Here is a 27120-nt window from a genome sequence, read left to right as displayed (position 1 = left end):
CCCCCTCGCAGCGGAGGGGAGCGAACCCTGCCCGCTGTGCCTGGTCCGGCCCGCCTGAGGGCTCCCCTTCAGACCGGCCCCCCCCGACCCGCCCGCGGGGAGCCGTCCCTCCCCGGCCGGGGTGGGGCCTGGCCGTCGTTGCCGCCACGGAGCTCCGGCGGCGGCTGCTGGAGGCGGCGGCGGCGGGCACGTCCCACATATAACCCTGCCGCCCCGCTCGGCGCCGTCCTCACAGCTTTCCGCGGCCGCCTGGGGACGGCGCTCACTGTGTGCGGCGGCTTGGCCATGGCTCGGCACCTCAGCCCTGCGAGCTAGTCCCGGGGAGCAGCAGAGCTGCCGCGCCTCGGACGAACTGAGCTTGGCCTTGACTCTGCGCCTTTACACTCCAGCCTCCTTTCTTCCATCAGCTGCTCTTTCCCGCTCCGCCTGCAGAAGCCCTGCTGGGGCAGAAGGGACTTCCCCACCCGTGTGTGCATAAAGCCCGACTTTCCCTTCCCTTGCGATTGCACGTTCTCCCCCTCCTCCGCCTCCTCCCCTCGAGCCGGGCGGGCTCGCACCCCTTCTCCGCCGCTCTGCCCGCTAGCAGCCCGCCGAGGATGCGGGTGTCGCTGCTGAGCCCGTTGCTCCTGCTGTCCCTCAGCTGCAGCCCGGGCGCCGCGGAGCTCTCGGCTGCCCGAGCCAAGTGCCCGACCCGCTGCGATGTCTCCAAGTGCCCCAGCCCCAGCTGCCCCAGCGGCTACGTCCCCGACCGCTGCAACTGCTGCCTCATCTGCGCCGCGGGCGAGGGGGACTCCTGCGGCCGCAAGGAGGACCCGCCCTGCGGGGACAGCCTCGACTGCCGCTACCCCATGGGAAAGCGCTTCGCCAAGGGGGTCTGCCAGTGCAAGCTCAGTGCCCAGGTGTGCGGCAGCGACGGCCGGACCTACGACAACATCTGCCAGCTGAAGGCGGTGAGCCGCAAGGCGCTGCAGCACGGCCTGCCCGCCGTCGCCCAGGTCCAGAAGGGAGCCTGTGAATCGGGTAGGAGCATGACGGGGCCTGCCGATGGGGTGACGGCCTCCTGGGGCGGAGGGTGGCAGGTGGGTGGCACGGGGTGTGCTGGTTTACAGGGCACGAAAAGCCGTGGTTTTCAGTGACCTGTGACGGCTGGGTGGCTCCAGGTAAGAGGCTACAATGTCAAGGCACCTCTCCCCACTGCCCGTGATCACTGTGTGCTCAGGCTCCTTCTGAACGGCAAAAATTCTCCTCAGCAGTGGGTCAAAATGAGGGTCAAAAACCACTCTCAATGTGGAGTAGAGGCCTCAGCTGAGGTTTGGAAGGTTTCCCCTTGGTAGCGTGGCCATGGACGCCTCGGCACACGTGTTGCTGCACCGCTCCTGTGAGCAGGAGGCAAACGCGCTTGGCGGCATGGAAGCGATCTCGGTGGAGGGCTTTAGGCTGTCAGGGCCGCCGTTACGTCCTCGCAAGGCAGGGCAGCAGTACAAGTTTGCTCTAGTCCCGCCAACGCCGCATTGGTTTCATAACGTCAGCGCTCACTGCTGAGGCGTTTCAGTGGCGTCACCCCTGCAGGTTGCACTGCAGATCCATCGCACCATGGCCCGCACAAGCAGAGTGGGGACCCGGGAGCACTTGTGCTCCAGGGCCTTTCCTGGTGGGGTATGGGAAGTTAATTGGATTCACCTGATGGGTATCTCTAGGTGGAAAATGACTCTTAAAGCCACATAGCTCAAACGGCAGAAAAAGCACCAAGCAGTATATAAAACACCTAAAACATAGTCTTTTGCCTGTTTTATTTTCTTTTCACAAGAAGTTTTGCAGTCTTACAGAATGCAAAGTCGGGAAAAAAATGCCTGTGAACCTCCTTTACCGTTTAAAATATTGACACTCGGGGTATCAAACGGTCCTCTGTTTCCTGTAACGTGCTAAGGCCTTTGCTTGACTTTGGCTATTGTCATATGCTATGGTAACTTCAGGCTTAATGGCTTAACTTCAGAAAGTTTAGTAGTCACATTGGTAATTGGTTTTTTTAGTATTAAAATGGGTCAATTTATGGAGGTGTTAATGCTGCTAATACCTTTTCACATACTTACTGATGCATTATTTTAAGAGTTTGCTTCTGTTACCATTCTCATGGTGTTCCTGGAAAGAAAAGTCATATGCATAATGGAGTTTTAAATCATGCACTAGTGTTTCCGTTATGTCAAGCAGACCACTAACCATTCTGTGTATTCATAGGTGGCAAACTTGCCAAAATTATTGGGAGGAGTCAGAGGGCAAAGGGCTACTGTTGTAGCCTTTCTGTAATCAGGGGACCTTTTATATATCCTGCTCTTGAGAGCAGGTGAACAGTGTCACAGAGAGGGAGGAGGTCAAATGATATTCTTGGAGTTACTTTAGGACTGTCTTGTCAGAGCCAAGAATTGCTCCAGATGCCTGCCTGGAGCTGCAATGATCAGGCTCTTCAGTATTTTGTAGCTAGAAGTTGCTGTTTGCCTGTTCGTTTTCTCATCAGTATCCATTAGCTTTAGTACTCCTAATACTTGGTTGGAACTGATCCACATGAAATAATCAGAATGTTTAACCAAAACGAGTGAGCTAGCCTGCATCTAAGGGCTCGCTAGTGCTTGGGGTTTGCCATATATGACATTGTCTTTAAGGATTCCTCCTGAATCTACTGTTAATAGGCTTGGGAATCTGGAGCTGTGAGGTAGAGGTAACTTTTTTCTTTATTTTTTTTTCCAAGCAGCTATTTTAGTGTTCTCTTTATTTTGGCTTTATTTTTTTGTCCCAGAAAACACTGGCTTAGATGAAGCGTCTGGTTCTTTGTTAAGTTTTAATTTTTTTATTCAATTCTACAGCTGCATAAACTGAAGCTCAAAGAAACCAAGTGTCTTGCTCAAGGTCAGACTGAGTTGGTGGTTAGGCTGAGAATAGAACTCAATTTTGTTTTGGTTTTTTTTGTGGTTTGTTTTGTTTTTTAAACAATAATATGCAATGGCTGTAATGAAAGGTTTAGAAGAAAGTCGGCAGTTTAAAATTACTGTCAAGTTTCTCTCTTTTCCCTGTTCTCAAAAGAAATCTGGCCTCAGATGACTCAGAATTTGAAGGGCTAAGCTAGTTATGAAGTAAATCCAATTTTACTTAACCATGCATATATTAAAACAAACTCAGGTAACGGCAGCCTTACATAGCGTGGCTTAGGCCACTTCCAGAACATGCAACGACCCTGAGGAGCAGCTTTTGAAATCTTTACTCCTCTCCATTTCCAGTTACTTATGTTGATGCTAAGTTAGATTCTGGCTGTGATAAACCAAGATAGGCTGAGAAAACTCAACTGTGGTTTCCTAGTGACAGAAGTCTGGTGAACACGGATGCATGAAAAAAGAGTCATAATGGATAGTAAAGGATGCAGAAAGGAGGGGAGGAAAGAAGTACCCAGGATGACTGAGTGAATATTCCCAAACTGACAGAATTTAATTTTTTTTCCTTGTTGAAGGCCTGGATTGTCTTGAAGAACACCACGCCAAATTGCAAATTTTAGTTGCAGTGTACTAAAGGGGGTGTGTACTGCATGGAGATGGATACAGGACCTCTATCACTGATGTTCTTCAGTATGTCTATGTCCTGAAAACTATTACTCATACAGTTAGCCCTATACATCTGAGCAGACCAATGGACTTCTCTGAGATATTAACAAGAACAGTCCACGGAACTCCTAGGCAAATTTAAACTATATGCTACAAATACTATTTTTTTTCCTCTTCAACATTAGATATATGGGAACTTAATATATGGGAATTTTCTGAAGCAGCTAGCTTTTTCCTGCCTTCCGTCCTCTAGTGTGGGAAAGACAAGCTATTACAGGCTAGCGCATAAGCAATGGCATAAACATTTATTGAAGACAACTTCTGTAATCAAAGACACATTCTTGCAGAGCCCTGTTCCTCACTGCAGCAAATTTAAGTTTTAACAATGCCATGTATCTACCTATTAAGTGTCAGACTCCTCACTCAAAGGATTCACAAGGTCATCTGCAATCTATGGCCAATTTATGTCAGACTCTTTCTTGCACAAAGGGCTCTTCATGATCTTTCATTACAGCTTTCTTAGTACAGTTAATAATTCACTGCAATGTTAATTTGCTAATGGCTTCTGTGAAGACAGTTCAGATGTCAAAATATTTGTATTTTCTTACCTAGGACATGGAAGCGAAAGATAGTTTGTTGTTTGTTTGTTTTTTAAATAGGGGTGACGTTTTGTCAGTGCAACAAGGAAAACTAGAAGATTGATTAGAAAACCTTTGAGGAAAGAAGTTCCAGTTAAAAAAGTACCTTAGCTTTGACACTGATCCTTTGCAGGATTCTGTATGAGAATGTCCTCTGCATTGTTTAACTGGAGTTACTGTGAGAAAGTGGTTGTCATGTAAAGCTTCAACAGAGTCAGTCAAATCTTTGCAAGATATGAGCCTAAAAGTTCAGTTCCCCAAAAGAAATGTTTAAAACCCGGTTAATGCATGAGCAGAGCCATTGCATACAGTTCTATGTGGGGTGTTTGGACTGTGCCTGTACATAGCCTTGGATACAGAGGAAGAACTGAGCAAATCGTTATTTGCATTTCTGAGAAAGTGGCCCGGTAAGAGAGACTGTTGTCTACTACTCATTTAATTGTCACCAAAGCCTTACAGCTGCCTCCAGCTGTATTTAGGGAAATGCACTGCATGGTATTGGCTGGAAATGCAAACTCTAGTCACATTCCATTACTGATTGTTTTCCTTATGTCTGATTTTGTTTTGAGTTCCTGCAGGTGAGGATGAATATTGCACAGAGTTTGGTAAATATTCTGAGTATAGTGCTTCTCTGCTTTGTGTAGAATAGCTAACAGGAAAGAGATGTTCTCATTGTCTCTCCTTATGAGAGTTTTTTGGGAAGGAGGAATAACAAGCGCCTGAATTCAGTGAGGCAGTGAAGTGTCTGCTGGAAGGCTTGTGCCAGTCTCTCTCTGTCTGGCTGTTGTGATTGCTGCACTGCACAAGAAAGCCACTTTGGTGTTGGTTCACCAAATTGTTTTCATCTGTGCACAGTAGACATCCATTGTATAAACAAGTTGCCTGAACCATAATGTGACATTAAACTCACCAAGGCTTTATGGTCAGTGCACAGCTATGCAACTTGATCTTAATGCTGAATTCATCAGAAAAGCTGCCCGTGAACCTATGTTTCCAGCAGATGTTTCTGTTTTTTAAGCAGAGACATTATAATCTTTTATTTGTCTTTCATTTCTTTACATGAAAGCACAGTAGGGACAGTGTTTATCCCTGGTGATCAGATCTGCCAGGTTGCAGTCCTCCCTTAGACATAATAATTTTGCTGAACATACAGACCTTTTCTGAAGCTGGTTTTAAAAGGGGGACAGGGGAACAACCTTAAAAGCATGAGTCTCTCAGGCTCACAAATTCTTGATGAATATAAAATTGTGGATTTTTATATAATGTATTGTCTTTAAGAAAGCATTGAATGTGATTTGATTTCATTCTACAAGGAGCAAGTTGGCAGATATTCAGAAACTTTGTCTTTTGCAAATGTAAATAGGTCTAGCTTTATTGTCTTCAGTGGGATTATGAAGATTTATTTCTGCTGAAATTATTTTCGGTTCTCTTCATACTAGGTTAACTCTACAAATTTGTTGGAGTTGTTCCTGTTTTACAGCAGTGCTAATGAGATTGGAGTGGGTCTATTGTCTCTGCAAGAAAGTAAATAAAACATTATTAAATGAACGCATAGCCTGTAGATGAAACTACTATCCAGGAAAAGTCTTAAACTGATAATAAGGATACTCCTACCTGACAGGCACGTAGCTTTAGCCATGTAAATCCAGTGTAGTTGGAGCCCATAAAACTGGAAAAGTAAGTTTTTACAAAACGGACTGAATGCCTTTAACTCCAGTCTATGTACTTATATCCAAATCTGGATTATGAGTGTTCTGTGAGAGGAGCTGGAGAGCTTCTGAAGATTTGATCACTTAATTGAAATGATAGGATGGGGGTTCAGATCTGCTGTTGATTTGTGGCTATGGAGCAGATTGGGAAAATCTAGTTGTGTCAGTTAAGAAATGTGTAGACAGCTAAAGACTCGTGCAGTATAAATTTGGTTTTACTTCGTGTACAACCTGGTTGGAGTACCTTTGATATTTTGTTTATACAACAGATAGCTAATCGGATTAAATTACAGCTTTTTGCCAAGATAAATTAGCTTTGGTTAGTGTGAGATGATTTTGGACATGCAGTAATAACATGGAAAATAATGGATGTTATTGAGAGACCGTTGAAAAAATATGTGGCAAATCTCAGTAGGTCAATAGGTCAAAATACACAAAGCTGATGTAAACTCAGAGCTTTTACATTCACAGTCCAGCAGAGGTCTGAGAGCTGCGTGAAACTCTGCAAGACAGCAAGAGTTATCTTGGGGTGGGGGGAAACAAGAAAGAAAAAAGCACATATTTAATATTATGTTTTAGTAAGAACAGTAGCAGCAGCTAGTGTCTACTAACTAATGCAAATTAAAGGATAGATCAAAGGTCTGACATAAATCCCTGATTCTACTGCAACAGTTATAACGCTTGTTTTCAGGGTGACCTTATACAACTTAGACAATACTGGATGTTGCTGCCTTCTTCGGTTTCTCAGGCTGCAATTCCTTCTAAAGTATATTGAGAACTTCTGAGGAAGACCAACAGTTTAATAATTGTGCATTAAAATGTTATTAATAACAACTAACTTTTCAGTTCCCTTAAATAGGGCTGTATGTGTGAGGGTAAATGTTACTTTGCAGTTACATCTTCCTAATCCACAGTTTGAGTTTTTGAGATGTCATATAATGTGTTGAAAGGTTCTTATCACTCCCAGCTTACAGAAGATGATTTAAGAAAGATCAGTTTCTATGAAGGCATCTCAACGTTGTGTGTCAGTTTTCACCAATACTTAGCCTCCACCAGGCAATAGTAAGAACAGCTCACTGATCAGGCCAGCAGATCTTCAGCTACACCTGTCTTATAAAGTTTGCATGTCTGTTATTCTTGATCCTCCTTTGTTTCAAATTTCCCCTCAATATATAGTGCAGTTTTGGATTCATCTTCAGGTTTGAGTATTTTTGTCTTCTGACTCCAACAGAGAGGTTCTGGACTTCTGCAGACTGAGAAGTGCTTTCACTATGGTATGGAAAGAAGACAAGCTTTGCTTCAGTTTTAGTCTCCTCTCTGCATTGCTGCATTTTATTTTCTTCCACTGTTTCCACGTTTACATTCATCCACTACCTCTTTCAGACTTTTTCTCTCTGCCTTCCCCAAATCTTACCTGGAACGCCACTGCGACAAATAATGTTTTCCTGGTGGCTAGTTCAAGAGTGGTGCAAAACTGAGTTCTTTGTCAGGCATCCTCGTCTGCTTTTGGCCGTGTGCAATGCTGCAGCGATTTGGTATGGGCAGAACAGTTCAGCACTCAGCAGATGAAAAGGGTTTTAGTTGCCCTGCCTCACATAGAGCTATGCTGATTTACATTGACTGAAAGCCTATATTCACCATGCTTTCCCCCCTCCCCTCTTCTGTGCTAGTTCATCAGCTGAGGGACTAGCCAGCTGTCATAGATGTGTAGTCATTTCTATTAAGATAAATGTAATGATAATGTTATAACCTGTCAGTGAACACGGCTGTGTATGCAAGCATTTGAGGTTGTGTTAATAGACTTCAAAGGATATACTGAATAATCAGGCAAGCTGCTTGTGAACTGAAGGTACGATCAAGGCTTCAGTGGCCCAGTAAGCAAAATAAATAACAGTATATTGTGCTTACATTTGACTGTCCTCTGTGATTCCTGTTTGCAGTGTCACTTTTAAACTGAATAGTGAAACAAGCATATTTAATTGGTTAGAGGAATTTTTCAGAGTGCATGAGAATGTACATAAAATTAATAGACTGAATCTAGTCCTGCCAAGTTGTTCCTTCTGTTTATACCCTATCATATAAATTTAGCTTGCTAAATGTAAGCATGGTTTCTTTCTCCTCAGAAGTAAATCCCATGTCCAGTAACAGGAAAAAGAACTCATGAACTTTTATGGAGAAATGCCTGTTTGTCTTGATCTGGTTTCTTCAGTACTTTCTTCCTTGCTACCAGTGTTGTGTCCATTCCCTAAGTTCCTGTCTTTGCTTCAGGTCTTCTGGATACTGTGGTAATGTAAAGCCGCTCGCTTTCTGGCTTTGTAGGTCCTTTGGCACTTACTATGAAAGCCTTCTGAGAGACTGTAGGAACTATAACAACTAGTTCTGTCACCCACTATCTTATGGACTCATTCAAAGAACAGAATAGATCAGTGAGACATCTTCTTTGTAAATAGGTTAGACACCATTGTGCTATAATTTTTACATTCAATGCAAGTAATTTAAAAGTTACAAGGTTTAGTGGTCAGTAAATATCTGTAGATATGGATTAGTGAAAATTATCTTTGAATTAAGAACTACACAGAATACCAAAATGTATGAGAACTCTCCTCTCTTAAACTTCTCTCTCCTTTCTGTTCTGTGTATCTATCTTTTGCGTGATGCCCCCTACCTAAGGTCCTTTTAAAGACTTGAGTAAAGGGCAGCTGATAAAAGAAAAATATGTACTTTCAAAAGACAGATCTGTATCTGGATTCACTACTATGTTATGTGATCTAGAAATAGGCAAATCTAGAACCCTTAAGACCAGGTGTTCACTTGGTATGCAAGATCTACTGTGTGGTAAGTTCAGCATGAGTTGAAGTTAGAGAAAATCATGATGGCACAAAGTGTCACTTATGAAAAGTTGATATTGTTTAGAAGTAAGAATTTAGAGCCTCTCCCTCCTGACTAAGTGGCAGTAAAAGAATTATATCTCCTGGCATAAATAGTGTGCTGTTGCACCAGATTTGAAAAAAAGCCAAAAATGTTATTGCTGTATCTGATTACAACTCGTTTACTTCTTTCCCTAGATCCCATAGTTAATTTTAAAGCATCAGGCTGTGAAAATGAGTAATTGCTGTTTAAGTGTGGTGATATGTCCCCTAGCATATGGTTAACATACATGGTGGTATGTCGCCATGTATTGGGGTTTGCAGATAAGCATGACATTCTAGCACAAACAGTATTACTACTTTGTGCTGTGTGACATTAGAAGCTAGGCAGGATGTTGTGACATTAGAAGCCAGGATGCTTTGGGCTTTTTTCCCTGAGATCTTTATTCCATGGAGTGATACTCGGTGTTCATAAATGCGGTGTATAGTGCTGTTTAACATAGTACCACACTGGCTTCTGTCAGAATGCTTAGTATTTAGTGATCTATTGCTATGTCCAGCTGCTTATGACAGCTTAAATGTGAACTTGCAAAACTTTTTAGGTGCAAAGGTTATAATTTACAATAGGTTTCTAATGTGTCTACTTCAAAAAATCCTAACTTGGGTTCTAAATGCAGTTCCCAAATGAAATGCTGCAGCTAGGTCACTCAGCACTTGCTAGACCACATCTATAATACCGCATCCATTTTGGACCTCTCAATACAAGAGAGGCATTGACAAAGTGGATTGAGTTCAGGAGAGGGTCATGAAGATGACTGGGGGGCTAGACGTGTCTTCTGTGAGAAGAAGCTGAGGGAACTGGGCTTTTTCAGCCTAGAGGAGAGAGAATTTCAGGAGGACCTAACAGCAGCCTTCTGTACTCATGAGGAAGTTATCAGGAAGGTGGAGGCAGGCTCTTTACAGTGATGCATAGGGGGAGGATGAGAAACAATGGGCATGAGTTGAAACATGAGTCTCAACAAGAGAGGTTTGGACTAGATATAAGAAAAACTTTTACCTCATGGAGGACAGTGAAGTGGTGGGACAAGTTGTCCAGAGAGGTTCTGGACTCTCCATCCTTGGAGGTTTGCAAGCCCCAGCTAGACAGAGCCTTTGAGCAACCTGGACTGCCTTTGTAGCCAACCCAGCAGTGAGCACGAGGTTAAACTAGAGACCTCCTGACATCCCTTCCAACCTGACTTATCCTATGGCCCTATGTGTTTTGCATAATTAGTAGTTGAGAAAAATACTCCAGACAAGTCTTGTAGACTTCTAAGAAGGTCAAATAATTTATAGCCAAGTGATGCTGATGTTTTATTTTCTCAGGATCAAGCAAAATGCTGGATAAGTTTTGAACAAATCTTACTTTGATTCATTTTCCAATACCTGTTTGGAAACTATCTCAGTGGGAGAAACAGACCATTTCAAAGTATATTTATTTCGCCTACTTGGTAAAAAAGGGTATTGCCTTATTAACATATCCAATTCTTTCTGCTAGTATAGGTCACCTACAGTCCAGCAGCCCAAGATACAAATTCAACTTCATAGCAGATGTGGTGGAAAAGATTGCACCTGCAGTTGTGCATATTGAACTTTTCCTCAGGTAACACTTGTAATTCTTCATGTTTAAATTGCATTGTTTAACAAAGGTCTACAAAGATTTTCCAGTGTACTAACTTTCATTTTGAATTCTTGAAGTTCACAGCCTACTCTGAACATGACAGCAGACTCATTTGTCCAGAGAACCGCCCATTTGTGTGTTTAGTTCCTGTTCAGTAGATCAATTTTATTGGGCTTAGAGTCTTTACAGTACTGTACAATACATATTATCTGGCATTAAACAAGTCTATCTTGTGTTTGGAGGTCTCTTTAGCTTTCACTAAAATGTGTTCCTTGTTGGATTATGTTTATTGCCTCAGTTTAAAAAAAAACAAATCCAGAAGGTAAGCTGGAAAAAATATAGTTCCTTTTTGCTTATCCCACTTTAAATGAGAATTGATTTTATTTTGGCAGGGACAACATTAACAGGTAACGTGTTGACCAGATGTAACCTATCTAAACACAGAAGTGGTTTCCGATAGGAATAAATGTACTAAATATGCTGATCATAACATACCCATATTCAGTGTACTGAAGCTGGAGCTGAGGAGGCAAGTTTAACATTGAATGCTCAAAACAACTTGAGAGGCAGGGTTAACACTGAGTGCTCAAAACAACCAGCTGTCAGAACAAATTACTCCAGATATTGTATGTACTCCATTACCTGAATATCTTTCTGCTTGGGGTACTTCAATTTTGCATAGGCTTAAGAATTTATTGGAGAATTTTTATATGCTTTCTTAATATGCAAAATCAAGATAATCAGGTTTTCTGAGGCATAGCTTTATGTATGTGGTGATTGGTCTTTTGAGAGAACGTTACAGTTGAAGGTGTTCAAGATCTTTGTATATGTGGTTAAGATTGTTTGTTCTTTCCCTATAAGTAAATGTTTGTCCAGCAGCCTGGTGGGTGCTGATTGTGATACTACCTTCTGCCTGGGATTGGCTCCAATTCTTACTGCTAAATAGCCCAGAACTTTCAAACAATTTCCTAGTAAGGACCACATCTTGGAAGAAAGAAAAATTTGTGGACCTTTTCTCATCATCTTCTGCCCAGGCACTTTCTGTTCCCTTAGCAAATCTAAGGTCATTGAAGCAATTGTTCATAGAAAAAAAGTCGTAGTACTTCGAACAGTTTATAAAGTTTTTTAACAGTCTATATTGCAGCAAATGTTGTTTCCCACCAAGTTTTACCAGTTGTTAGTGTTTTTCATTTCTTTTCTTTCACGTTCCCAGGCCTTTCAGTTTCTAGGCATGCTTTTTCCTGCCAGTCTACACTTGGGCTTCAGGATTCCCTGAGATGTCACCTCTTCTTTCACTCCTCTGTCCAGCTGCAAGGTTTCTTCTTCTTCCCTTTTTCCCATTAGAGGATCAGTCTATTTGTCAGCCCTATTATCTCCTGTAATTTTCTTCCTGTATAGAAGTAGCAACCAGTGGGATCAGATAGGCTTCTCCTCCTTGCCTTCTGTCACCTAGCCTTTTTGCAAGGAAGCCTATAAAGATAATGTTGGAAACCAAAGGGAAAGGACCCTGTGGGTTGTCTGAAAACCTCAGTTCCTATCTCCCTGACTGACTAAAAGCAGTCACAATTTTCAGAAAAGGGTCCTTTCTTCGACAATTTTTTAAATTTAATTTTTGTAAGGGTTGTAACATTGGTCATCAAATGTTCTATTTTGCAGGGTGAAAGGTGGTAAATGATTTCTAGTGTAATCTTCTCTAAGTTATACTTCCCTTATGACTTGTAATTACTTGCTTTCTGTACAGGCACCCTCTCTTTGGTCGAAATGTCCCACTTTCCAGTGGATCTGGGTTTATTATGTCTGATTCTGGTTTAATTGTGACCAATGCCCACGTGGTGTCAAGCACCAATGCTGTATCAGGGAGGCAACAACTGAAAGTGCAGCTACAGAATGGAGATACCTATGAAGCAACCATCAAAGACATTGACAAGAAATCTGACATTGCAACAATAAAGATTCACCCTAAGGTGAGCGACATAAACAGATGAGTGAATGAATTTGGGAACCTTATTTCAGTTTCATTTAGCAAAGAGTGATTGGCTGGAATATATGTTTAGGGATTCTTTGGAAATATATCTGAAGAAAACAATGTACTGAACAAACTGTTTCTGTAGGCCTGGAAATCATATCTTAGAATTAAATTACTGTCTTCTGTGCTAGGAAGTGCTAAAAAAAAAGAAAAAAAAATGCAGCTCAGTTAATATGTGGCCAGGTTCTTCTATCTTTACCTGAAGACCCAGGCTGTACTGGGTAATCCTTCTAGCTTTGTGTCAATATAGGGACTGCAAGGTGGTACATAGTGTAGGGAGAGTGGCAGGCTGGTCAATAGCTGTTTGTATGCTATTTTGAGGAGGAGGAGGGAACAATATGCTGGAAGGCAGGGAAGTCTGTTTCAGAATCTTGCTGGCTTTTTTCTTCTGGATGAAATTGAAAGGTACTGCTGCTAGCAGTTTGTTTCTGAAGACAGTTTAAAGCAGTAACACCCTGCAGTATACTAATTTTACCTGGTGTCAGTTTTGGGTATATGATAATGAGCGGCTCTTTCATAATGGAAAGTGTGTGTTCTTAACTTCTTGCTAGTTTTTGCCAATCAGGTTATTTTCAGGTATAACTAATGTTTATTTCTTTCTTTCTGTGCTTATTTAAGAAAAAACTACCAGTATTGTTACTGGGACACTCTGCTGATCTGAGGCCAGGAGAATTTGTTGTGGCAATTGGAAGTCCATTTGCCTTACAGAATACGGTGACAACAGGTATTGTCAGCACTGCTCAGCGAGATGGCAAAGAACTTGGCCTGCGGGACTCGGATATGGATTACATTCAGACAGATGCTATTATCAATGTAAGTAGTAGGTACGTGAGGAGCTGAGCTTCACAGTCGTGGACCTTGAAATCCCCACCTATTCAGCAGGGAAGTGTGTGCTCTCAAAGATTAATCCACTAAATAAAAGCAGCTTTGTTTAAAGTCAGCGATAGGCTCTTCTTTTCACAAAAGACTGTGCAGTGTCTGTAAGTTGTATTCAGGTATTAATGTTGTGAAAAGTATGTTAAATAAAACTGCCCTCTTTGAGGTTGTCTGTGAAAATGTTACACATGACAGACCCTTCTCATTCTGTAGATCTCGTGCAGTAACACATGGTTGAATGTAGTAAATCAATACATTTGTGTCTCTGCTTGTTCAGCTGATCTGGCTAAGCAAGCTGTAGAATAGAGCCAAAGTTTCTTTCATCTCCATGCATTAGAACCAGACGGAGTAGACAAGTTGATAGTATCTTCTTGAATGCAGTGACAGGACACCCAGGTAAGAACTTAAGGAGAGGGTTAGGTTCTTTAGTTCTTGTTCTTGTTTTCCTTTTGCACATCACATACTCCCCGTAAGAATCTAGATGTAAAATAACATAAAGTTTGAGATACAGTTCAAAGTTAAGGGTCCTAGCACTGCCTGTTTTATAGAAATACATGAAAATAATATCCCTTCAGAGCATATATGTGCATATAACTTGTGGTGATTCTAAAAAAGAGCACGCATATCTAAAAAAGCATGCATATCTGAGGTAGAAAATGGCCTGAAATTTTACAGCTGAAATCTGTTATACATTGAAAGGAAAATATTTTCAGCATTTATTTGCTGGACCTCAATATCAAATTTGACATAATCAGCCATAGTGCTTAGCATTTTACACACAAAGAGCACTTCACAAATATTTATCATCCCAGACTTGTTGAGAGAAATATGGAAAAAAAGAGTAATTACTTTTTGTGCTAAGATATGACATAAAAGTGAGCTTTTTTCAAAAAGCTTCTATACAATCCAGGAGCCAAACCTCTTAAGACATTTAATTGAAATAACTTCCTTCAGTTATAAAAAGAGAATAGGAAAGCTTATGCAAAATGGCTTACTTGGGAGCGCACATTGAATTGGTGGCAGAGACAGAATTAGAACATGGGATTCTTGACTTCACGCCTATAGACATTCCTCAAGATCAGACTGCTTCCTTGTATGTACTTAGGCATTCACTGCCCTCAAAAGCTAATGAGCAAGTTTAGACAAGGATAACAGAGTGTTTCAGATAATGCTAGACCAAATGGAATAGTGATAGCAGAGGAGGTAAGGAAAATGACAATATGTTTGAATTGCTTTGCCATTTGAGACCACAAAATATGAAGATAGTCCCTGGCATAGTGATGCTTTGTGTTAGCTAATGCACTAGTTTTCTCCTGAGAATGGGAGGAGTTTGAGAGCTGGTCTATTCAGAGCATTCCTGTGGCTCAGCCAAGACTTTCCTGCAGGAATGTGCATGCAGCTGCCTTCTGAAAAATGCTACAACAGCAGGAACATGGGGCAGGAGAAAACAGGGCCATGCATTCCTAAATGGAGCTATACTGCATGTGCTGAAGATCTGTTACCGCATCCTTCAAGTAGAGGACAAGTGAATGAAAGATGATACACTGAGGAAGGCTGAAAAATCATTATCGTGGTTTCTTTCTGTCAGTCAGACCTAAAAATTAAGTGTGTAGCCTCTGGTCACTGGAAAGCTCCAACATAAGAAATGATCTCTTTGTTTAAACTTGAACTTTGAAGATGTTTTAAAAACTTTAATGCCTGTTTTCTTCTTCTGAGAATTTACAAGCTTTGCCCAGTGCTATCTAAAGTGTAAACAGTTTATATGGCTCACGTTGCTGTCATGCATCACTTAGCTTTTATTTATTTTGAGTAGTAAGTTGCTGCTCTTGGCCGTTCAGTAGACCTACTTGAAAACTCTGGCATCAATCAAAAATAAACTTGTTGAGCCAGCATGAAGATGGACAAGGAACTTTTCCAACTCCCATTTCCTGTAGTCCTGTTGGATGTTTCCTTTGAAGGCCAGTAGGTATTAGGCAATTTCAGACTGCTCAGAGCTGATATATGCCCTCCGTAGAGAGGGCTGCATTCTGTGGTTACTAAATCAGTCCTTAGTAGTATCTACCTCATAGCAGTATGCTGTGATTTAAACATGTAAAGCACCGTGTTCTTCTCCGGTGGAGAATAAGAGAGACTGACAGTGTTACAAACCAAAGTGATGAATAAAACTGCTTAAGAACCATACATGCACCTCACTGAAATATAACTTTAAATGGCACTTAATTATTTCAAAACCTTGTTCTGACAATTTTTAGAAGAATCAAAATGCTTGTTTTAACTATTTAATGATTCTTTTTAAACTTAGGATCTAACTGTTTGGAGTGGTACGTTCCTGCTCCTAACTTAAGGCCTGTTTCTGAAAAGAAAAAAAATCTGATCACTAGGTCAGATGTGGTATGGTTGTGAATGTGTAGGGTAAGACCTAGCTGTAATCTTCTGTGATTAACATTGTGTCCGTCAGTGCTGCCTTAGAAATGGCCCGCTGCCTTTCATTTACTTACGAACAAAATATTGTTTGAAATAAAAATTGCATTTCCTACAGTGAAGCACCAATTTATTTTGTAATAGCACTTACTTATTAAGTGTTCCCTTATGTTATTTTTACAGTACGGCAACTCTGGAGGACCTCTAGTTAACCTGGTAAGTCCAAGTGACTGGTTTGGTTTGTTTTAAGAGCTAGTTTGAAATAAGTGGGAGAAATTTTTTTTTTTTTTTAAATAAGATTCATAGGTCTTACTAGCTTCCAGTCGTTCAAGCTAATGGCAGGCAGATACCGTGAAGCTAACACAAACTATGCAAATCAGGTCTTGGTTCATACACTGTTGAAAAACATCTCACCATAGAGCAGAGGAAATTTTAGTATACAGCAGCGAGGAAAATGGGATTTGGTAGGAGCAGTTATGCTCATTCACACTATAAAACCTGGGATGCAGGGCAAAGATGGGACCTAGTTAATCCGCACAACTGATTTTAAAATAGATTGCTTTAAACCAGCACTGATTTTGCAGGTCAGTGAATTGTGGCTGTAGTGGTAGTAGTGACTCCACTGCTCACTCAGTGGAGGTAATCTCTTGCCGAGTGGTGGGATGGACCTTGGATGAACAAACTGTACTGTAATCTCTCTGGCCATCACAGTTAAATGTGAGAGGAATTGTGAATCAGAGCCCAGATCCTCCCTTAGAAGTAATGTTTATTTCTTGAGTGATTACAACACTCTAAACTTAGGCAGTGAGCTGAACCCTGTCACTTAGGAGCAAATTAATTGGGTGCTATCTTTCAACAGGATGGTGAAGTGATTGGGATTAACACCCTGAAGGTCACAGCTGGCATTTCTTTTGCTATTCCTTCAGACCGCATCACTCAGTTTCTCACAGAGTCGCATGACAAACAAAGTAAAGGTAAGGTCTGCAAGAAACAGTGACATTTTCCAATTATTTTCCTGATCTGTTGGTGAAATACCAAAAGACACAGGTCTGGGTTTCTGTTACTGAAAGGAGGAGCATTATTTTACAGTATAGAACACCATGGACTTGGAAATAGAAACAATTTCGCAGAAGTGGGACAGATCTTTTATTGCTCAAACCTCCAAAGAGTAGACAGTGTCTGTATAAATCTGGGAAAAAGGACCTCTGAGGGTAGTGAGGACACAGATGAGTCATTACAGTCTCAAATGATCTTGAGAACAGATGGTGACTTGTTCAATGAGTCTTATCCTCCTCTTTCACATATTGCCCAAGCGAAAAGGAGATTAAGGCGTACTGGGGAGAATAAGGTAAAAACTTTTTAAAACACTGGTCATGGATGGAGTGTAGTGTGTGCACTATAAGTGGATGAGCTTTATTTTGCCATGGTCATCTATGTCAGTGCTGTATAATTGGATATTGAGATAGACTCCCAGACCCCAGTGGTAGAAGGGCTATGTACTAGTTTCTGAAGAAATACATGGGGGAGAGGCAGAAAAAAGAAAGGCCTCTGCACCAAAGAGAATATAAGTCTAAATATACCAGCAACTGACAACTGCAGTACTCTGGACTTTTTTCTGTGCCTGTCTCATATCTGTCACACTGAACTAGGTGTCATACTGCATGCTGCACCTAGTTCAGCCAAAGCTGATCTAGTAAGGCTTCATCCAGGCCAAACCTTCCTTTCTCTTTTGCTTGCCAATTTATCTGTCCACATCCTCCTCATCTTTTAGCATGACTGTTGGCTGCCGCTTCTCTTGAATCTTTTTTTATATTAATCTTGTCTTCTGAGTTCATCCAGTTGCTGATGCCAGGGGTTGTTTCCCTACACCATTGTCCTCTGTGTTCCTTCAGATACTGTTATTTCTGAAACTTGCCTTAGTCAGAGGTTTTAAAAGTTACGCATCTGCTTGTAGATTTGAGACCATCACGATTCTGATGGGTCCCCTCATCTGTGTTTTGCCAAATTCCCCAAATTAGATTGTATTCACGTGTTGACTGGGGGGGGAGTTGAAAAAAGTTGTTAAATTACGTTCTGAAAAGTACATTTCAAAGTAGCTGACACAATTTTGTTTCAGCCAACTAGTCAAAAAAACTATTTATTCATCCAGGTTACTAACTGTTGGTTTCTGAGAGAAGCAAGTCTGTATCATTAGTGATGTTACCCTTCAGAACTAATCTGCTCATCTCAAAATGGGGAGGAACCATGGCTCACGCTGCAGATGTGGCTCTAGAGGCATGAACGCAAGCCTCGTGCCGAAAGCCCGTCATCTGCCAGGGGTTCCTGGTAACTGAGGCTGGAAAGTCAGTGAAAGCTAGAGATGCCATCACTGAAATCAGCCACCTTGCTCCTTCAGGCACCTTTGCCTCCAGAGAATGATGAACCTGCTGAGCCCAGCCAGATGGCCTAGAGATAACTTTGCCTATGGAACCCTAAGAGGAAAAAAAACCAGAAGGAATAAAAAAAAGAGAGAAAGATTAACGTTTATCTTGTGATTGTAACGTACTGTCTAATTTTTTTCATCATTCTCATTATCCCCTAATCAAAGGAAAAGGATTCACACTTACTCTTAGCATCAGTGTGACCATCATCGCTTGGCATACCCTGGGCACAGGCAATTTTAAAAGATTTTATTAATTTTTTTTTGCTTGTCTGAAGTACCTCTTGTACTTTTGCTGCAGGGAGAAGAACAGTCTTTTAAAGCCTTTGGTGCATAGAGAAGGAGAATTTCTAGGAGATACTTTCACCGTATTTGAGACTTAGTTTGCATTTTTTAGGCCTTTAGTAATAGTTTTCAGGTTTGTTGTGTAGGCGTTATTTCTTGACATAAATTCCTTATGTAAGCAGAATCTTTGGGATGTTTTTATCATGTTTTCTTTTGCTCCAATTACATTTCAGTAGTTTCAGTGGGATCCACCCTAATGGTACAATTAGGTCATAAAAATAAGTTTAAGGGTATTGCCATTTTGCTGTAAATATCATATTGCCTGACGATGATAAAATTCCCTTAGGAAACTGCTCTTTCTAGATTTTCTCTGACATATAGGAGATACTCAGAATACTGTTTAATAAGCTTGACCTTAGTCTTTAAATCTCAGTTGATCAGATAACTACAAGTTCTATATTTCTGAAGTCACATCTATTGTACGTAACTGCAAATATATGATCAGCTGAAGTACAGGAGCGGAGAGGGGGAAAAGAAGGAGCGGATGGCATTTGAATGAATTATTTGCACTGATTATTACTATCTAAACATTCTGTATTACCTCTTACATGGGTAATATGTAATAATACCTAATGTATTTTTGACCAAAGATTTACTACACTTTGCATAGAGATATTTATCTGTTGAATGGTCTGAAAGCCTTTACGAATTTTGGATTTATCAGTAATAATGTTAACCTCCTTTTATAGTTAGGAATTCCTAAACTGGTGCATGAAGTTATGTCTCCATCTATATCTTGGTTTTAACCATCTGTGTGTTCTGTCTTTGCCTCTGGAAGACAGCTATTTACTTAAGCATTGACTGATTTTTATTTTTTAAAAAAAAACCTTTTGTTAGTATCCCATAGGAATTTCTCAGGTTCAGTCTTGGCTCTGCCATCTATTCCTAGTTTAGTCTTGAGCAGAACAGTAAAACTAGAAAGTGTTCAGACATGGATCCTCTAGGATAGAACACAGTAAGTTAGCAATTTGACAAACTATTGAAGAGAAAATTGAGCCTAAGAGGTCAGCCTGGCCTCTTATACAGTGTTAGCAGAAAATTAATAAAACTTGTTTCTGATGGGCAAGGAGAAATGGGGGAGTTCTGCATTGGCCACACCCAACAATTTATTTTTATTAATCCTTGTTTACATCCCCAGAACATTTTATTAGTTGTGTTGAAACTATATGCTTACCTATGTATGATTATTACTGGTAATTATTACCAGTAGTCATGAGGGCTGCTTAGGAGGCTTGCTGAATGTAGATTCAGACTACGGATTAATTCAGCTATACGTTTTATATGGAAGGTAAACTGCACGTAATTCAGCACTATAGACTTGAGCTGTTTTCATGGTTTCTGTTTGGCAGTGGAATATCATGCTTAAATGCTTTCAGGACTGCTCATGCAATCTGCAAGATGATCTAAGTGCAAAAGGAGTGAGCAGAGAAGTGGGAGTTTTGCCTGCCACTTGAATAACAAGTGCAGGATTTGTTTCTTCACTCAGAGATGTTGGTGATATCCTGACCCCAGTGAAATCAACTGCAATGGGGATACTTGTGTGCCAGAGTTACTCATGCCCGTAAGAGTTTGAGTACCTGACCCCTTAATTTGGATTTATCAGTCCTTTTTGCCACAGTTCATAAGTCTCAAGCACTTCTGCCTTCAGCCTGTGTTTTTCTGGTTTGTATTTCCACTGTTACAAGCATCAATAAAAAGAAAAGAAAAGTTTAACAGTAAAGTGAATGCTTTCCTTACTGTGGAACAGAAATCTCTGTAAACAGTGAACTGCTGCTAGATACTAGGGGTCAGCTGCTTGTCACCTTCTATTAACGTAAAACAGATTTAAGTTTAAACTAGTGGTTGAGGCTGGTTTGCTTGACTTTGTACCACTGGAATCAGTAGTTAGTCTGGTGTTTACAGAAATGCAATGTGATTTGAATATCTCTCTCTGCTGTGCTCTGCTCCAGCTTTAAGCTGCAATGGCTTCACATTTGTTCAACCTGATTGTTTCAACATATTAACCTTCTTCTAACTACTGCTGGGACTTCACCCTGGTGACGTGCTTCTTAGATTTACGACCTCACTTTATTCCAGTTCTCCTAATTGTTTTTTCTTCTGCCTGATGATTGCATAAATTGCCAGAATGACAGGTTTTGAGAGTTTTTATTCACAGAGCAGATGTAATAGGACAGTGGTGGTTCCAGGTGCCACATGCTGTTCTGCCAATGTGACTTGACCCTGACATCAAAACGCCTGTCCTTTGGGGATGATAAAACACTACAGCTGGTTGTCTGTCCCTGTTCAGTCTCTAATGCTTCTAATAAACTGGACAATTACATGCCTTGTAATCACTGTTGATGAAAACTTTTGTTTTTTGTGCAAGATGTTTGACGTGGGTTAAACTGAATGGAATGGACTTCTCTAAAACAAAATGCATCAAGTTTTTTTACCTGTATTCTGACATACAAAACGGCTGGAGGGTGGGAAGGGGACGTATCTAGGCTCTGCTGCTCAAATAACCCATAGCTCATAGCTATTAGTTTTACTTTATCCAATAGCCTGCTGATGTTATAGTACGAACTGCTATTTGCAGTATAGCAGACTTACTGTGGAGAGAGGGCTGAAGACTGGTTTGAATTTTAATGCACGAACAGGAGCGAAGTAATACCCCAGCAGGCCCAAAGATGAAGGTAGAATGAGACTTTCAGTTGTGAATAAGTCTGTAGTTACCAGATTTTTTTTTTTCCCCCAAAGCCTTATTTTTACATGTGTCATGAGCCACTAGGGAAATAATTCTTCTTTAGATCAGAGGCATTTCTGCTGTGGCCTTTCGTTCTTGCCCAATCTCTTCCTTGCTGTTTTGTTTCTTCCAGATCAGTTTCTTTTGACCCTCTTTCATTTTCATTTTTCTTTGACATAAACATTCCTAACTCAGCCCCCAGAGTATGCTTTGTGCTTCTGCATATTTCTACATCACACGGGCGACGACCAGCAGCAAGCTGTTTAATGCAAACAGTAAACTGTCATCAGAGGGTCGGTCATCTATGTGTCTCATGAAGACAGCTTCATAATTTAACCGTCCACTTTGCAGGATGGGGGATTATTTTCAGGTGGGAGAATAATCATGTCTGGATATTTTTAAAAAGTGAAAACTTATATTTATGCCATGTAGACTAGAGAAGAACTCTGAGCACACTTGTTCACGGCCATGCCCAAAGCTTTTGAGACTTCATTTTTGAGTAATCGGACTTCTTCATGACAGTCCTGCTGTAGCTGATTTTGATCTCATTAGTTTCACTTTAAAATAGAGGAGAGAGAGAACATTTCAGGGAAAAACGGGGATGACAGTTACAGATGTAAGATAGTTCAGAGTATAGTAGATGCAATGTTTAGCAGTCAGCATTTTCACTCGCACTAATGGCAATATTGGACATGTGTAAGATTCAGGACTAATTCCTTTACTTGGGACTATTTTTCTTGGAAAGAGTAAGAATTAGAGACTGCGTACATCTCCTTTTCAAATGTTTTCCTCACATGAGAACACGGAGAAGCTCGAAGAAATTGTGAAGTAGTTATGCTGGAACAAGTAAGGGGAAATATTGTTTCATACCGGATATAACTAACTACTGAAGCACTCCCTTCAGGAAGTCATCAAACTGCATTTTTTTCATAAGACAGCTGTGCAATAGAATGACTACTAAAAGCCAACTACAGAAATGTGGCACTGTTCCTAAAGGAGTGAATTTTCACCACTTAAAATTCTGTAAAGTCCTAGGTAATCACAGAATGGCTTGGGTTGGAAGGGACCTTTAAAGGTCATCCAGTCCAACCCCCCTGCAGCGAGCAGGGGCATCTTCGGCTAGATCAGGTTGCTCAGAGCCCCGTCCTGCCTGACCTTGAATGTTTCCAGGGATGGGACATTGACCACCTCTCTGGGCAGCCTGTGCCAGTGTTTCATCACCCTTGCTGTAAAAAATTTCTTCCTTCTATCTAGTCTGAATCTACCCTCTTTTACTTTAAAACCATTACCCCTTGTCCTATTGCAACAGGCTCTGCCAAAAAGTTTGTCCCCATCATCTTATAAACCCCCTTTAAGTACTGAAAGGCCACAATAAGGTCTCCCTGGAGCCTTCTCATCTCCAGACTGAACAACACCAACTCTCAGCCATTCTTCATAGGAGAGGTGCTCCAGCCCTCAGATCATTTTGTCAGAGGTCTATGGGTTTTTTTAAAACTTGCTTTTCATTCTTTGGGGTAGAAATAGCAATCCATTTGCATTAGAATCAGTGTGAGTCTTTTGGTTGTCCTTTCTCTGAAAGGTGGATATTTTAATTTCTTTAACTCCCATTTCTACATTTTAATGAAAATACCACATGATTAAATTGTCTTGACCAGTTTCAGACGAGATGGTAGTTGGTTATGAAATTTTCCTTTTACTGAGGTCATGTGATACTAGAACATGGAAATTTTCCTGAACGTCCTGAAGGAAAACTCATATGGAAAACTCTTATGGAGTGTAAACGAGTGTCCCTCTTACCCTCGCTTGAAGGGACATCAAGGCTAACCAAAATAAAAAATTACCTCAGTGTAGATGTGTATGATTTCTGTTTAGCTTTGTGGAAAGCTGATACATCCTGTTTTAATTGAGAGGTATTTTGGGTCATCAAAGTAGTTATTTTTGTCAGTTTTTGCCTAAATTTCTATCCACTGTGTTATTTTCAGATGGGAAGAAACGTTTCATTGGCATCAGAATGCTGACAATAACACCTGCGTAAGTATCTTAGAAAGGTAATCTGTACAAGCATGCATACAAGATGTCATCAATAGTGGTTCAGAACTTCATCGTTCAGCTTTCGTTACAAATCTCCAGAGAATCCAGAATTGTGTATTAGCTTCGAGGAAGTCTGCAAATACTTTAATCATATTGGTGAAATATATATTCTGAGACCTGGAAAATCACTGTCAGTTATTCTCTAAATACTGATTATAGTGGATGCTCTGTTGGTAGCCGAGAAATCAGGAAGAGCCTGAACACCGATTTTGGTTCTTGAGGAGGATGTCTGGAGTTGCACCAGGTTTTACGTGAGATTGAAACAAGCAGCTGCTTTCAGATACCATGAGTGCCAATGTCAGATTAGCTGCCTGGCGGGTTGGCAGTAGCTTTATCAGTGCCAGTGGAGGCCATATGATGTGAGATTTGTTGCCTAACCATTAACTGGAAAGAAAGTAGTTGGTAAAGTGCAGAACTAAAGCTTTGTGTCTCCATGTTAATAAAGCCAGAATATGCACACCTTACTCCGGTTCTTTACTGTCTTTTCTCTCTCACGTTGCTTTGTCTTGCTGTTACCCAGATACATTCTGGGATAACAAATGAGGGCTCTTACACTTGTGTTCTTTCCTAGCAGTAGGCACATTTCCGACGTGGCAGTAGACTACAAAATAAAACGACACTTTCCAGCTGGCGTAGTAGTAAAGCCATCTTTGTTTATTGAGTTACACTCTTGCAGTCCTCCCCAAAGGGTCAGATCCTCAGCTGGAACAAATCTCTGTAATGGCATTAACATCACCAGGCCACCACCTATGGAGAGAAACTCGGAATGTTTCTCTGTGTAACTGTGAAGTGAATGCTATGTGAGATCTTACTGCTTTTGTGGTGTCTAATGAAGCAGGGTAAGATGTATCCAGGCGTGTTTTCAGGAAAAGACTACTTCCCTTAGAGTGTTCGCTTTAGTCGTTTAATTGTTAGCTTCCTCAGTACAAAACCAAATGAAGTGAAGCTGTGTGCAGACATTTTGGCTTGCTTTCTGTCTGAGGGACTTCAGGTTTTCATGGCAGACTGCAGAGCTATCCATCATAAGTTTAAAACCCTTTCTTCCTAGAAGAGGGTTTTAACCCACAATGTACACAGACCTGAAATGAGGTCATCTCCTCAGAAATGAGAGGATGTTTTTAGAGTCTCTCTTTTGCAGCTGGTTCCTGTCTCCTTTCTTTAGAAAGAGACGCACAAACAATTCAGGAAGCTGGTTTCCTTGGAAAACTCACAGTTCTGATCTATCTGATGACCGAAGTTTTCAAAAGCTGTATTGTTCTAGGCAAAAGACAAATTAAGGATGACTTGCAAAATGAAAGCAGCAAAATCGTTAGCAAATTTCTGCCCCATCACCGGCATCAATTCTTTGCAGCAGGAATGTCTTTTGTCCCTGTGCAGCACCTAGGGCAGAGAGTACTACTGTCCCGGTGCTCTCCGTGCTGCTGTCCCTGTGCTCTTCTACAGTGCCCTCCCTGCTACTGCTACAAATAGCAAAAGTCAGGTTCTTGCAGGAGGTGTACGTGGCCATTAAATATAGCATGTTTTGCACAGGTAAGTAGTTTTGACTCTTCTAAAATCAAATCCCCTACATTCTCATCACAAGAACAAGGGGCAAACAATTAACTGTTAAGTCATTCATTTTTGGTCACAAAAAATTGAGAAAAAAATAACAAATTTTGAATGCTACTGCTTTTTTAGTGGAATCAAATGCTGTATAGTTTTGTTCTTCTTTTAGCTTGGTGGAAGAACTGAAACACAATAATGCTGATTTTCCTGATGTCCGAAGTGGAATTTATGTACATGAAGTTGTTCCAAACTCACCTTCTCATAGGTATGTAGAGCACATTATTTTCTTCACCATAAATAAATAGATCTCCAAATAGATGCTAGTAGGTAATATTTCTATTCAAGTACTTTCTCTTACCAGTCTTGATTTGTATTTAAACAACTAAAAATTGTTCTTTTAGGTTAAAAAAAAAAAGGTTAAAATATTTGTGCTAAGATTCTACTCACATCTACAAAAGTGAAATATTTCAATATCAGAACTTTTAAAATGACATTATAAGCACTAACAGTGCAAATCTAAAGAACACCCCAAACACAATGAACCAAATTATGTTTTTGAAAGGTATGTTGAAGATTAATAAATAGAAACTTGGATAGACTTTAAACAGGAAACAGGATAGCATTCACACAAGATATTGTCAGAGCTATTATCTGAGACAATGTTTTATGTTAAAAAGAGAGACTTTTCTACAGAACAGTTGGAAAATAAGACACTTCTAAAAATTACTTTAGGAATTATTAAGAAAATGCAAAGGCAGTAAAAGCAGCTATTCTGGAGTACATTTGAACAGCAAGAGAGAAATAATTTACCTGGAGTTCAGTTGGCACACTTTGTTTGTCTTGAAATTTTGAGAGTGGTTTGATTCCTGGTGTTTGAAACTCATACTGGAGAGTAAAAGCATGTTTGCAAGTGGATGGAGTGGAGTGAGTCAGTGATGGATAAAAGTCTTTTCTGTTTCTCCTTTGCTTTAGTTCTGTGGAAGACAAAGAGAAAGCTGAACTACTTTTACTGTCTGTGTGTTTTTGCTGTTTTAGAAGAAAATCCTCAATTAATGGGAGCCTAATGTTGCATTTAGCGAGTACTACCGATCATTCTTCTGCAGTCAGAAGGGTGGAATTTCCCTTCCATGGAAACTAAAGTGAAAATTTATCACATCGGCCAAAGAGGTGGTGAACAGTCTTTGTACTTTTTTCTGCATAGAATGCATACTTACTGCCTTTTCCTTCTTGTCTCTGCAGAGGAGGGATCCAAGATGGAGATATTATTGTTAAAGTCAATGGGCGTCCTTTGATGACTTCCAGTGACCTGCAAGAGGCTGTGATGAATGAATCACCTCTACTACTTGAAGTTCGAAGAGGAAATGATGACTTGCTATTTAACATTGAGCCTGAAGTTGTCATGTAAATAGAATTGAGGAAGCTCTCACCATAATTAAACTCACTTACTCTGGAACACTAGATACCTCCTTTACAGCTACAGTAATTATACTTCCTGTTGACTAATGACAAGGTGGACTAACTTAATTGCCTGAGCCATTTCTGTACATAGTAGCTAGAATGAATTCAGTTATGCCATTTATAGAAGATGTAACTTACAGAGAAATTTAAGAACTGTTCTGGGGTGGGGGAGGATGAAAACAAGTCTTGGGTAGCTGGTAGAAGTGGGGTCCACTTCCAGTTCCTGAAGGTTCAGAGCAGATTCAGGTCTGTGTTTTGAAATACCAAAATACTACCAGAAGTGAGGAAGCGTGCCACAAAGGGAAATTTTTCTTAAACTACAGTCATGGCTGCAGCAGGATGAAGCTATTGCAATGCATAATTGAGCTTTTTTTGTATAACTTTTTCAATGTGAAACTAGTATTGGCAAAGCTTGTATTTGTTCTTAGTGCTTGTGTGCTACGTGTCGATGCAGGTAGATTAAATCTGTAAATATCGAAAGGAACAAAAATGGTATCAGGCTATAGAGTATTACACCTAGGTCATGCGATTTTGGAATATAGTAAATGATTCTTATAGAATTAATGCCTTATTTTATATAAATCAAAACGATGTGCTGAACAAAGTTAAGTTTGAGAAAGTGCACAATTTTTTTAAAGAATTTGATACAAATTAGTTTTGCATTTTACTGGTAAGCTTTGCTGTAAAATTGTTATACTACTTTTGGCTTGTACGGTGTATGTTTCTACTGTAAGGAGATTAAAGTTTACACAAGTA

General features: G+C 40.6%; 1 protein-coding gene across 1 annotated transcript; it reads left to right on the top strand.

Moving 5' to 3' along the window:
* The first annotated feature begins 126 nt into the window (after positions 1 to 126).
* On the top strand, positions 127 to 27120 carry HTRA3 (HtrA serine peptidase 3). Its single transcript, XM_064449057.1, has 9 exons — positions 127 to 1020; positions 10344 to 10443; positions 12203 to 12425; positions 13106 to 13300; positions 15968 to 16000; positions 16644 to 16758; positions 23253 to 23301; positions 25076 to 25171; positions 26146 to 27120. Exons 1-9 carry the CDS (start codon positions 597 to 599, stop codon positions 26309 to 26311), a joined length of 1401 nt encoding a protein of 466 aa, XP_064305127.1. The 5' UTR covers positions 127 to 596; the 3' UTR covers positions 26312 to 27120.

The sequence above is a fragment of the Phalacrocorax carbo genome, chromosome 4 (assembly GCF_963921805.1).
Source record: "Phalacrocorax carbo chromosome 4, bPhaCar2.1, whole genome shotgun sequence".
In the NCBI taxonomy this organism is placed as follows: Eukaryota; Metazoa; Chordata; class Aves; order Suliformes; family Phalacrocoracidae; genus Phalacrocorax; species Phalacrocorax carbo.
Note: the sequence above shows the minus strand (reverse complement) of the source record. Positions and strands in the feature narration are given on the sequence as shown.